This window comes from Schistocerca serialis, chromosome 6, assembly GCF_023864345.2.
Source record: "Schistocerca serialis cubense isolate TAMUIC-IGC-003099 chromosome 6, iqSchSeri2.2, whole genome shotgun sequence".
Classification (NCBI taxonomy): Eukaryota; Metazoa; Arthropoda; class Insecta; order Orthoptera; family Acrididae; genus Schistocerca; species Schistocerca serialis.
This window is the reverse complement of record NC_064643.1, coordinates 525,088,765-525,102,442: the sequence shown is the minus strand read 5'-3', so window position 1 is coordinate 525,102,442 and position 13,678 is coordinate 525,088,765. Positions and strand designations below refer to the sequence as shown.

At 41.6% G+C, this 13,678-nt stretch overlaps 1 protein-coding gene across 1 annotated transcript in view; it reads left to right on the top strand.

The window, feature by feature from the left end:
• The first annotated feature begins 940 nt into the window (after nt 1-940).
• The window catches only part of LOC126483912 (cuticle protein 19.8-like), a 33,709-nt gene continuing 20,971 nt past the window's right edge, over nt 941-13,678 (top strand). The window contains exon 1 of the mRNA XM_050107185.1: nt 941-1,042. Coding sequence (XP_049963142.1) covers nt 1,028-1,042 — 15 coding nt within the window. The 5' untranslated portion in view covers nt 941-1,027. The remainder of the gene's footprint in view (nt 1,043-13,678) is intronic.

Sequence of the window (13,678 nt, the reverse complement as noted above, 5' to 3'; positions counted from 1 at the left end):
ATTGCTATTCTTTCCTATTTTGTGGGAGGCAGAAAAGGATTTGTGAGGAGTTAGCTGGGTGGAATTGACAATGTCTTGCAAGAAGGATGCAAGATGAACATCGACAAAGGCAAAACGAGGGTAATGGAAATTCGTGGAATTAAATCAGGCGATGATGGGGAAATAAGATTAGGAAACGAGATACTAAGAATCGTAGATGAGCTTTGCTATTTCGGCAGTAAAATAACCGATGACGACAGAAGAGGATATAAAATGTACACTGACAATGGCAAAAAAACCATTTCTGGAAAGAGAAATTTGTTAATATCGAATATTGATTTAAGTGTTATCAAGTTTTTCTGGAGGTAAAACAGAACTGGCAGGGCTGGACTAAACACAGGGATCGGTTGATAGGACACGTTCTGAGACGTCAAGGGTTCGACGATTTTGTGCAGGAGAAAAGTGTGGGGGGTTAAAGTTACAGAGAAAGATGAAGCGATGAATGAAGTAAACAGGTTCGAAAGGATGCAGGCTGCAGTAGTTTTTCGGAGATTAAGAGGTTTGCTTAGGATAGAGTGGCATGGAGAACTGTATGAGACCAGTCTGAAGACTGCAACAAGAACAAGAACAACACCAACGACAATTAAAATGTTATGAGTAGCTCTGGAAGAGGAGACGATGATCTGCCTAACCGAAAAGATGCAACGAATATGCAGAAAGCGAGTGAGTTTCATAAGGTAAGTCAGCAGAGTGGAGCAGAAGACGGAGTTGTTTCGCCAGAGGGCAGGGCTCCCTGGCGGCCCTGATACCATCTGGCTGGCCTCGCGGTGACCCTTCACGGCGCATCCTGCCCGCAGCCGCCTGTCAACTCACGCCCACTATGCCGTTAACTTAAAGGCTCGTTTTGTAACGCCTCGAGCAGGCCGAAATGGCGCTATATAAGCGGTCTACATTCGCTCTTCCGTCTCAGTTGCCAGACCGCCCTCCCAAATGAAACGCTCCGTAATTGCGGACTGTATTTGCTGAGTGCGGCACATCTGAAGCGGCGATGCTGTGCCTGAAGGTAGAGTACCTGCTGTCGCGAGACAGGCAGCAGTCACACGAGAAGGCGCGTGGTAAACTAAAACTTTCCTCTCTTCTTTGGTACATCTCTGTCGCTACTGATCTCAACTGGACGCTCCTTAATTTCCTCTGTCCTGTGCACCGTCCTTAACCTACTTCTAACTTCTCCAGTTTTTACGGTCATCTGGTTTTCCGAGCCTTCTCCTTCTATTTCGTTTCTTCTTTGTCAACTTACGATCGATGAGACCCCGTTGAGGGCAACTTTTTTGCAATACATGCTCATCCAAGATGTTTTCCTCATTCATCTCGTTTCTATCAGCTTTCTTGTCCCTCTTATTCCTAGAAATACTTCTTTATTCCTCATTCTGTCAGCACATTTCACATTAAGCACTTTCTTTCATTATCACATTTAAGATCTATTAAACTATTTTTCCTCTTTCTTTTTAGTTGCCCGTGTTCACTAGCATTTAACACTACAGCCTAGACAAACTATTTCTCAGATCTGTTTCACAGTTTTGTTGAAATCATTTCTGATGTCAACAAATATATCACAAAAAATGGTTCAAATGGCTCTGAGCACCATGGGACTTAACTTCTGAGGTAATTAGTCCCCTAAACTTAGAACTACTTAAACCTAACTAACCTAAGGACATCACAAACATCCATGCCCGAGGCAGGATTCGAACCTACGACCGTAGCGGTCGCGCGGTTCCAGACTGTAGTGCCTAGAACCGCTCGGCCACTCCGGCCGGCCCAAAAATATTTCTCATTTCAAATGTCTTTTTACCATACGCATTTATTCTAAGAAACTCCCAAAGTACCTAAAACACATTGCTTATTCCTGGATCTTTCCTTCCTATGATATTTTGGCGGACTTTACAAGTTTGCTGATTTTTATCACTTAGATGGTCTCTACATTTAACCTCATTCCATAATATTTTCCCACTTATCAACCCTCTTCCTATGATTCTATCAAGATTGCTTGATCATTTCCACGCTGAATTGTCTTTATCCTTTCTCCTCCTACGCCTCCTGCTTTTCAAAAAACTTTTTCTGTTAGATTCTCAACACAATTATTGAAACATGTTGATGACAGGCAACAAATTTCTATAAAAGTTCCTATATCCGTATTATCTACTTCTTTATCGGCTTCTTACACGAGGCATAACACGGTGTCCTCACAAAACATACTGAAATTCGATTTCTGAGTTGGAAATCTGCTGCGTAATCTTTCTTTGCATACAGAGGACATGGCGTCACAATTACTCACTTCACAGGGTTGCACTGCATTGCCCATCACTTGCATATCCAAGCGCGTAGTGCAACTCATATGGATTCCACGTTTGTTGCTTACCGCAGATGTTATTGTAGTTTTAATATCGAGCTGTGTAGTAAGAAAGACTGTGTCTTACCTAAGTCAGATTCATGAATGGAGGTATGAGGAAACAGTTGTTTTATGTGATCTTGTGTCAGCTGACAGCAACAAATCTCTCCCCACGGTTTTTACAATATTTCTGGAAGTAGCTAATAAATTACCACTTCAGCAAAAACGTCCTTTGTTAGTAATACTACCCGTTTTAGACTTGTTGTATCGCCTTTCCAAAACTAACAACTCTTGTAAGTTTTGAAAGTGGGACACGGCATACTGTATTATGCGTCCTTGATGCTGGTTCCATGTCTGAAGTAGAATTGGAAGCAGTTAAAATTTTTCGCTGTAGTTGTGACTGTTCGGGTCAAAATGTGTCAAGATAAAGGAACAATCCCCCGAAAGTGGTAGCATTACTGATAAAGAACAATTTAGCAGAAGAAGAATTTAATCTACTGCATTTAATAAGTAGCATAGACACGTGAAAATATTAATACATTTATTTCTTGATTACACAATGAAAGCAAATTTAGTTGGCGAGTATTGTGAGTTGTTCAGTGCCTTTCCTTGACCGGTAACCAATTCAGTTTTTTAAACAGTTCTGTGAAATTCTGCCTTGAGACAAACAAACCGGTAACCGTTCAATGCTGTTCTTTGTCTACACAGGATATCCGTATTTATCCAGCTGCGTATGCGTCCTGCGCAGTCCTACAAAGACATTATTAATCTTTTTTTTTACCTGTTAAAACTTCAGAATTTTCAGTTAACCAGTTAATGAATACGTGTATCCACGTATTGCTACTTCCTTTTAATTGTACTATACGACACTCCATTTTTAACTTAGAGACACAACTGTTACTCCAGTAAAATACAAGACATTGCATACTTCTAGCATTGCTAGCTTCAAATCGAGCAGGTTGTACGGATGTAGATCTTGCTCATAAAATTTCGAGTTCATATGTTTCTGGAGGAGTCAATGAAAATATTGCTTCCTCCTGTGTAGATTTCGCGAAAAGAGTGTGAGGGTAAAGTCAGTTGGTTTCGATGTCGTGCGGAGGCTTGTTAACAGTCGCTCTTCGCGTTCATCAATTCGTGACTGGAACTGAAAAGGGGGGTAAGCGGTAGTGGCATACAAAATACCCTCCATAGCACACTGCCAGGAGGTTTACGGAGTATCGATGTAAACGTAGATATAGATGAAGCTTAAAATTTCCTCAGAATCTCATAATAAGCTTAAGCAGTTTTAACTACGTTAATGTTATACACGTTAACGCGTTATCTGAGGTCACACACACTTCATTCCACTGGCATTAAGACGTTTAATGAACACCGGGACCGTGTTCGGTTTTCTGAGGGAATACCTAAATTCGTGCGTGTGCCTATGTGTCGGTTCCAGGATTAATAGAAGTGACGTGCCTGTTGGGGAAGTATCACTTTAGTTAAAAATTCTGCCGGCCATATGGTACAAATAAATTTTTTCCAGTAGATGTTTACGTCTTGCCAAGTCCTAATTTTTCCATGTCACCATATCTCTTTAGTAGGTTGATTCAAGATATTCAAAATATGTACATAATATGAAGAAAGCCGGCCGGAGTGGCCAAGCTGTTCTAGGCGCTGCAGTGCGGAACCGCGCGACCACTACGGTCGCAGGTTCGAATCCTGCCTCGGGCATGGATGTGTGTGATGTCCGTAGGTTGGTTAGGTTTAAGTATTTCTAAGTTCTAGGGGACTGATGACCTCCGCTGTTAAGTCCCATAGTGCTCAGAGCCATTTGAACCATTTTTTAATATGAAAAACAGACGAGCTCCACTTCGCATGATGGAAGTCTTCGAAATCTGTCACGGTTGTCAGCAACGATGCAACGTTGTTTAACATGGTTTGGAGTCGTAGCTTGACATAGACTAGATAGGAAAATTCCGTGGACTACCTATCGTCTGTAAACCAAGATCAATGCTAAGTCAATGGCCAGTAGAGAGGGAACGTTGAGACTGCCGTGAGCTCAAATCAGAAAGCCAGGATCATCTTAAGCAACACACAGTCACAGAGTTCCATGACAAATTCTAGGTCCAGAAATCGAGATGACAGTTGTTCCGAATGTTTCAATGGCTAGATACGAAATGTCGATCCAACCGTGGGTTGGGTCAATGACCATAGCCATGTCATGAGTTTGCGGCGACCTCTTTCGCGGCAGCCGAAAGCGGAATTACGTGCCGAACAAATAAAATAGTTGCCACTCAGCGAATTTGTCACCATGTCTCTTGAATCAGCCGTGCGGGGTAGCCGCACTGTCTGAGGCACCTAATCGCGGTTCGCACGGCTCCTCTCGTCGGAGGTTTGAGTCCTCCCTCGGGCATGGGTGTGTGTGTTGTCCTTCGCGTAGGTTAGTTTAAGTTAGGTTAATTAGTGCGTAAGCCTAGGGAACCCTGGCCTCAGCCATTTGGTCCCATAGTCCTTAGCAGAAATTTTTTCTCTTGAATCGCGGTATAATAGAGTATCTGATGATCGTTCCAAGACGCTTTCCATGCATGGCTTCTAACTTCCAGCACTTAATCTCTGGGTAGTGTACAGCGGTCCGTCCTTTATGCACCAAGACTTTCTCTTGCTGATACAGAAAATGTCCGATTACCTAGTCTAAATGTTTAAAACGTTTTCATAAACAACTGCCATCGATCAAAAGTAACGATCCCTCACGACTACATATCACGCGTGTTTTGTCAATGTTCTAGGGCTTAAATCGCCTCAACGTTTGCAGCGAACATTTTTCACTGTGCATGCTGGTAGTCGGAACGCCTTTCACTTGCATCAGCCATACATCTCCTTTCTCCCTGCGCAGCTACTCTGCTTCATATTAAAAGTAATTAAGTATCTCGAACAGAATGACCTCGACCATGCCAATTCCGAAAAAATCAGTAAGCGAAATACAACTTGTGTTTTCTCATACGACACCCTGAGAGTCCTGAATCAAGGCAGTCAGGTAGATGCAACATTCCTCGATCTACGAAAAGCGTTCGTCTCAGTACCAAATCAATGTTTATTAATGAAAGTACGATCATATGGGGTAACAAACGAAATTTGTAGCTCGGTTCTTGGTAAGGAAGACGTAGCGTATCTTGGATGGAGAGCCAAGTGTAAATGTAAGAGTACGCTGGTATGCAGAACTTAATAATGAAAGTAACTTTCTCATGATGTGTCACTACCAAATAAAATAACCTGAATAAATTTGGACCATACACACAAAGAACTGCTACACTATAGTTCAAAATGTAACTCGGACTGGTATGCAGAACTTAAGGATGAAAGTAACTTTCTTATGCTGTGTCACTACCAGATAAAATAGCCCGAACAAATTTGGACTATACATACAAAGAACTGCTACACTATACTACAAAATGTAACTCGGAGAGATACACAATGAGACGAACAGAAATGACAAATGGTTCAAATGGCTCTGAGCACTATGGGACTTACCAGCGGAGGTCATCAGTCCCATAGAACTAAGAACTACTTAAACGTATCTAACCTAAGGACATCACACACATCCATGACCCAGGCAGGATTCGAACCTACGACCGTAGCGGTCGCGCGGTTCCCGACTGAAGCGCCTAGAACCGTTCGGCCACTCCGGCCGGCCAGAAATGACACTTTTATTCAACAGCAAAAATTATTCTGAAGTCACCGCGATTCATGGTGGACTCCTGGACATTGCAAATGGCGGGAAATGGTTCTTAATAGGGTCCGTGGCACATCGGACGGCAATGCATGCTCTGCAACATGCCGCATGGCCACAAAGTTGATAACGCATTCTTGTGGTCCGGAGTTTCATTCCTCCACAAGCGCGGTTAACAACTGAATGTAGGCGTGATGCAGTACGCCTCCCCAATGCATCCATGCTACCACTCTCCACATATTTGGGCACGTAATATATCCAGCAACAGTGTCGAACATGATCGCTTTGGTGGTTCACTTGTTATGGTGTGGAAGGGAATAATGTTGCATGCGACAACTGATCTCCAAATCTTTGAACACGTTACTTCACATGTAAACGTTGTTAAAACACTGTACTACTTCCCCATGTGCATCTTTTTATGAGTGCATTCGGTCTCGACTTCATTTTTATAGATGTCAATGCGCCACCGCATCGAACAGTGCAGGTAGAGCAGCCCTTAGAATGAGAGGCTATTCGGCCAATGGACTGGCCTGCACGTTCTTCGGCTTAAATCCTACCGAGAACGTGTGAGGTGCGATCCAGAGACGTATGGCAGCACATCAGAAACCAACGATTAATTAGCAATTATCAACTGCGCTAGTGGAGGAATGGAAAACCCTATAACAGGAGCTCCTTACCATCCTTATGGCCAGTGTGGAAAAACACGTTGCAGAGAATGCTTTGCTATCCGTGGTGATCACACACTGTACCAAGAACCATGACCCGTTATTTTGTGATGACCATGGTACCACCATAAATCACACTGACTTCACTATAATTACTATCGTTGAATAAAAGTGTGATCTCTATTCATCTCATTACCTATTCCTTTAGCTTACCTTCCGTACTATGCTGTAGCACTTCTTTCTGTTTACGGTCCAAGTCTCATTGAGCTATGTTACTGAGCAGTGACGCAACATGTGAAAGTTACTTATATCTTTAAGTTTTGTGCATCACTGTAATTTCAAGAGTGCAACAGGTAGTGTGTGCGAACCCTCGTTTTTCCACGTTGTCAGGCAGACAGTATCGGTAGTATCCTCAGGCTATTTACAGATGCAGTTATCTATAGTGAAGTACTATCTGAAAAAAACTGCAAAACATTCTTAGATTCTGATAAGGTTTTGAAATTATGCGAAGTTTGAGGAACTGCTTTAAATTTTCAGTAATATAAAACTGTGAGCTTTACAAAACGGAGGAAAGCAGTGCCGTATGACTACAATGTGAGTCAGAAATGCAACCAGTCAACTCATACAAATGTCTAGTTGTAATATTTAATGGGGATATTAAATGGAATGACCACATAGCATAAGTGATAGGTAGAGTTGTTAAACAAGTGTAGGCTACCATAAACTGTAATAAGTTAACAGAGACTAGAATAGTTTTCCTGGTTGCCTTGATCAGTTAAGATCATGACTGCGGTTCTTCCACATTAGCCTTGAAGCATAACTATCAGGCGTTACTTAATTTAGATAGCTTGCTTTACATATGTGATCAGTGTCTTACTACACTGAAGAGCCAATGAAACTGGTACACCTGCCTAATATCGTGTAGGGCTCCCACACCCGACTAATAACTGAAGTTGTGGTGGAGTAAATTGGTACCATAAATCAGTAAGAGTACGAGGAGGTGGAGATTTCTTCTGAAGAGCTCGTTGCAAGACATCCCAGATATGCCCAATACTGTTCATGTCTGGGGAATTTGCTGGCCGGGGGAAGTGTTTATACTCAGAAGAGTGTTCCTGGAGCGACTCTGTAGGAATTCTGGATATGTGGGGTGTCGCATTGTCCTGCTGGAATTGCCGAAGTCCGTCAAAGTGCACAATGGACATGAATGGATGAAGGTGATCAGACAGGATGTTTACGTACATGTCACTTGTCACAATCTTATCTAGACGAATCAGGAATCCCATATCACGCCAACAGCTCACGCCCCATACCATAACAGAGCCTCCACCAGCTTGAACAGTCCCCTGCTGACGTGCAGGGTCCATGGATTGACGAGGTTGTCTCCAAACCGGTACACTTCCATCCACACGATACAAATTGAAACGAGGTTCGTCCGACCAGGCAACATGTTTCAAGTCATTAACAGTCCAATATCGGTGTGACGGGCCCGGGCTAGGCGTAAAGCTCTGTGTCATGCAGTCTTCAAGGGTACAACAATGGACCTTCGACTCCGAAAGCCCAAGTCGATGTGCTTCGTTGAATGGTTCACACGCTGACACTTGTTGATGGCCCAGCCTGAAATCTGTAGGAATTTGCGGAAGGGTTGCAATTCTGTCACGCTGAACGATTCTCTTGAGTAGTCGTTAGTCCCGTTTTTGCATTATCTTTTTTCGGCCGCAGCGATGTCTGAGATTTGATGTTTTACCGAATTCCTGATATACACGGTAGATTCGTGAAATCGTCGGACGGGAAAATCTCCACTTCATCGCTACCACGGAGATGCTGCGTCCCATCGCTCGTGCGCCGACTACAACACCACCTTCAAATTCGCTTAATTCTTGATAACTTTCCATTGTAGCAGCAGTAACAGATCCAACAACTACGCCAGACACTTGTTGTCTTAAACAGACGTTGCTGACTGCAGCACCGTATTCTACCTGTTGGAAATGGAAATGAGTGTTTGGCGTCATTGGCCTTGGTGCAGGTCTTATTACATTCGACGTCACATTGGGCGACCTGCGCGCCGGATGGAGATGAAATGATGATGAAGACAACACAACAGCCAGTCCCTGAGCGGAGAATATCCCCGACTCAGCTATCGGGGGGACGGGGGGGGGGGGGGGGGGGGAGACATTCTGCCCGTTTACGTATCTTTATTTGAATACTCATGTCTGTACCAGTTTTTTTGGCGCTCAGTGTAAATTCCCATAATAACCAGAAGTGGTGAACCACATAGGGTCACATAGCCTACGAAACAGTTTTGCTCTACGTAGATGTCCTCCTATCTGTTACTTAAAAATAAAGAGTATTATAAGAACATGGAAAAAATTTGAATGTTTAATTAAGGTACTATTCAAAACTTGTTGACTTGTAACGTGAACCAAAGTGATTCTGTACCAAATAAAAAAAGCAATAGAGACTTATTATGTAGAGCCAGAAAGCGCACTGTCCTCAAAAAGAGGTAAAAACAGCAAAACTAAAACTACTTTGTCAATCTTATATAAAACGTGTTTCTTATTTGTAAACAATATTCGCATTTATCAGCAATAACAGAAAACTCTTATATTTTATCACAGTGAAGAATGTTCCACAGAATACTAAATAACAACAGTAAGTATATAATTTTTTATGTTTGTGCATATAAACTGTACTTGCTTCAAATGTAACTGATTTGTTTGTATCAACTAATTTTCCGTATATATAAAATGAAATTTATGTTTTATAAGGATATAAAATGTACAATGGACTAACACTAGACGACGAACAGTTATAATTACGCTGAAACCATGCAAACAAAAATTAAAGAGAAGTCGTTGGCTTCCAATTTCTTTCTCATACAATCATTTATGTTTCTTTCCTTACCAGTGCTGCCAATACTACCGGTAATCCTACCATGTACTATGTCATTTACGTACTGACCCAAAATTACCGAAATGTAGGAGCGGAACTCTACTAACAGGTAAAGCAGATTTTGGTTCATTAGCAGGATACGGGAAAATTGAAAGTCTGTCCATAAAAGGTTGTTCATATACTGGGTGATTCACGAAGGAATGCAAATATTTTAATATGTTATTCTACAAGTAAAACTAAAGAAAAAGTTGATATAAACATAGGTCCGCAAATGTTTAGTTACGGCTAATAAAAGATTTTGCCTGAAATTTAGCAACTTCGCTAATATGAAGCCATTGCAAAACTGTACGAGGTTAAAGTAAAGCACGATTTCCATTTATTTTGTTATTATTGATCTGGTGAATCTAATAAAACATGTCCAAAGTGTGTATCTGCAGTAGTCTTCCAGAACATCCAGAGAAGAAAAGAAGTAATTTCGTAAAATTTTTAGCTTATTAACTATTGGCCCAATTTGTTTTTTAAATTGCAGACAAAGTTTACAATAGAAATTGTAGAGAATTTAATTTTGGAAAAATGATGCTAATAACGTTAAGTAAAACTGCATGTGTCAGATAATAGGCGCTTATTAATACCATAACACATGTGAATCCATTGTTGTTGTTGTTGTGGTCTTCAGTCCTGAGACTGGTTTGATGCAGCTCTCCATGCTACTCTATCCTGTGCAAGCTTCTTCATCTCCCAGTACCTACTGCAACCTACATCCTTCTGAATCTGCTTAGTGTATTCATCCCTTGGTCTCCCTCTACGATTTTTACCCTCCACGCTGCCCTCCAATACTAAATTGGTGATCCCTTGATGCCTCAGAACATGTCCTACCAACCGATCCCTTCTTCTGGTCAAGTTGTGCCACAAACTTCTCTTCTCCCCAATCCTATTCAATACTTCCTCATTAGTTATGTGATCTACCCATCTAATCTTCAGCATTCTTCTGTAGCACCACATTTCGAAAGCTTCTATTCTCTTCTTGTCCAAACTATTTATCGTCCATGTTTCACTTCCATACATGGCTACACTCCATACGAATACTTTCAGAAATGACTTCCTGACACTTAAATCAATACTGGATGTTAACAAATTTCTCTTCTTCAGAAACGCTTTCCTTGCCATTGCCAGCCTACATTTTATATCCTCTCTACTTCGACCATCATCAGTTATTTTGCTCCCCAAATAGCAAAACTCCTTTACTACTTTAAGTGCCTCATTTCCTAATCTAATTCCCTCAGCATCACCCGACTTAATTAGACTACATTCCATTATCCTTGTTTTGCTTTTGTTGATGTTCATCTTATACCCTCCTTGCAAGACACTGTCCATTCCGTTCAACTGCTCTTCTAAGTCCTTTGCTGTCTCTGACAGAATTACAATGTCATCGGCGAACCTCAAAGTTTTTATTTCTTCTCCATGAATTTTAATACCTACTCCGAATTTTTCTTTTGTTTCCTTTACTGCTTGCTCAATATACAGATTGAACAACATCGGGGAGAGGCTACAACCCTGTTTTACTCCCTTCCCAACCACTGCTTCCCTTTCATGTCCCTCGACTCTTATAACTGCCATCTGGTTTCTGTACAAATTGTAAATAGCCTTTCGCTCCCTGTATTTTACCCCTGCCACCTTTAGAATTTGAAAGAGAGTATTCCAGTCAACATTGTCAAAAGCTTTCTCTAAGTCTACAAATGCTAGAAACGTAGGTTTGCCTTTCCTTAATCTTTCTTCTAAGATAAGTCGTAAAGTCAGTATTGCCTCACGTGTTCCAGTGTTTCTACGGAATCCAAACTGATCTTCCCCCAGGTTGCCTTCTACTAGTTTTTCCATTCGTCTGTAAAGAATTCGTGTTAGTATTTTGCAGCTGTGACTTATTAAGCTGATAGTTCGGTAATTTTCACATCTGTCAACACCTGCTTTCTTTGGGATTGGAATTATTATATTCTTCTTGAAGTCTGAGGGTATTTCGCCTGTTTCATACATCTTACTCACCAGATGGTAGAGTTTTGTCAGGACTGGCTCTCCCACGGCTGTCAGTAGTTCCAATGGAATATTGTCTACTCCAGGGGCCTTGTTTCGACTCAGGTCTTTCAGTGCTCTGTCAAACTCTTCACGCAGTATCATATCTCCCATTTCATCTTCATCTACATCCTCTTCCATTTCCATAATATTGTCCTCAAGTACATCGCCCTTGTATAGACCCTCTATATACTCCTTCCACCTTTCTGCTTTCCCTTCTTTGCTTAGAATTGGGTTTCCATCTGAGCTCTTGATATTCATACAAGGCGTTCTCTTATCTCCAAAGGTCTCTTTAATTTTCCTGTAGGCGGTATCTATCTTACCCCTAGTGAGATAGGCCTCTACATCCTTACATTTGTCCTCTAGCCATCCCTGCTTAGCCATTTTGCACTTCCTGTCGATCTCATTTTTGAGACGTTTGTATTCCTTTTTGCCTGTTTCACTTACTGCATTTTTATATTTTCTCCTTTCATCAATTAAATTCAATATTTCTTCTGTTACCCAAGGATTTCTACTAGCCCTCGTCTTTTTACCTACTTGATCCTCTGCTGCCTTCACTACTTCATCCCTCAAAGCTACCCATTCTTCTTCTACTGTATTTATTTCCCCCATTCCTGTCAATTGCTCCCTTATGCTCTCCCTGAATCTCTGTACAACCTCTGGTTCTTTTAGTTTATCCAGGTCCCATCTCCTTAAATTCCCACCTTTTTGCAGTTTCTTCAGTTTTAATCTACAGGTCATAACCAATAGATTGTGGTCAGAGTCCACATCTGCCCCTGGAAATGTCTTACAATTTAAAACCTGGTTCCTAAATCTCTGTCTTACCATTATATAATCTATCTGATACCTTTTAGTATCTCCAGGGTTCTTCCATGTATACAACCTTCTTTCATGATTCTTAAACCAAGTGTTAGTTATGATTATGTTGTGCTCTGTGCAAAATTCTACCAGGCGGCTTCCTCTTTCATTTCTGTCCCCCAATCCATATTCACCTACTATGTTTCCTTCTCTCCCTTTTCCTACACTCGAATTCCAGTCACCCATGACTATTAAATTTTCGTCTCCCTTCACAATCTGAATAATTTCTTTTATTTCATCATACATTTCTTCAATTTCTTCGTTATCTGCAGAGCTAGTTGGCATGTAAACTTGTACTACTGTAGTAGGGGTGGGCTTCGTATCTATCTTGGCCACAATAATGCGTTCACTATGCTGTTTGTAGTAGCTTACCCGCACTCCTATTTTCCTATTCATTATTAAACCTACTCCTGCATTACCCCTATTTGATTTTGTGTTTATAACCCTGTAGTCACCTGACCAGAAGTCTTGTTCCTCCTGCCACCGAACTTCACTAATTCCCACTATATCTAACTTCAACCTATCCATTTCCCTTTTTAAATTTTCTAACCTACCTGCCAGATTAAGGGATCTGACATTCCACGCTCCGATCCGTAGAATGCCAGTTTTCTTTCTCTTGATAACGACATCCTCTTGAGTAGTCCCCGCCCGGAGATCCGAATGGGGGACTATTTTACCTCCGGAATATTTTACCCAAGAGGACGCCATCATCATGTAATCATACAGTAAAGCTGCATGCCCTCGGGAAAAATTACGGCTGTAGTTTCCCCTTGCTTTCAGCCGTTCGCAGTACCAGCACAGCAAGGCCGTTTTGGTTATTGTTACAAGGCCAGATCAGTCAATCATCCAGACTGTTGCCCTTGCAACTACTGAAAAGGCTGCTGCCCCTCTTCAGGAACCACACGTTTGTCTGGCCTCTCAACAGATACCCCTCCGTTGTGGTTGCACCTACGGTACGGCTATCTGTATCGCTGAGGCACGCAAGCCTCCCCACCAACAGCAAGGTCCATGGTTCATGGGGGAATCCATGTTGAACTTAAATACACTAGTATTATTATATTCTTTCACTGAAAAATACAGAAAACTAACCTATTTCAAGGTTAGGAAAGAACTGATAGAACTCACTAA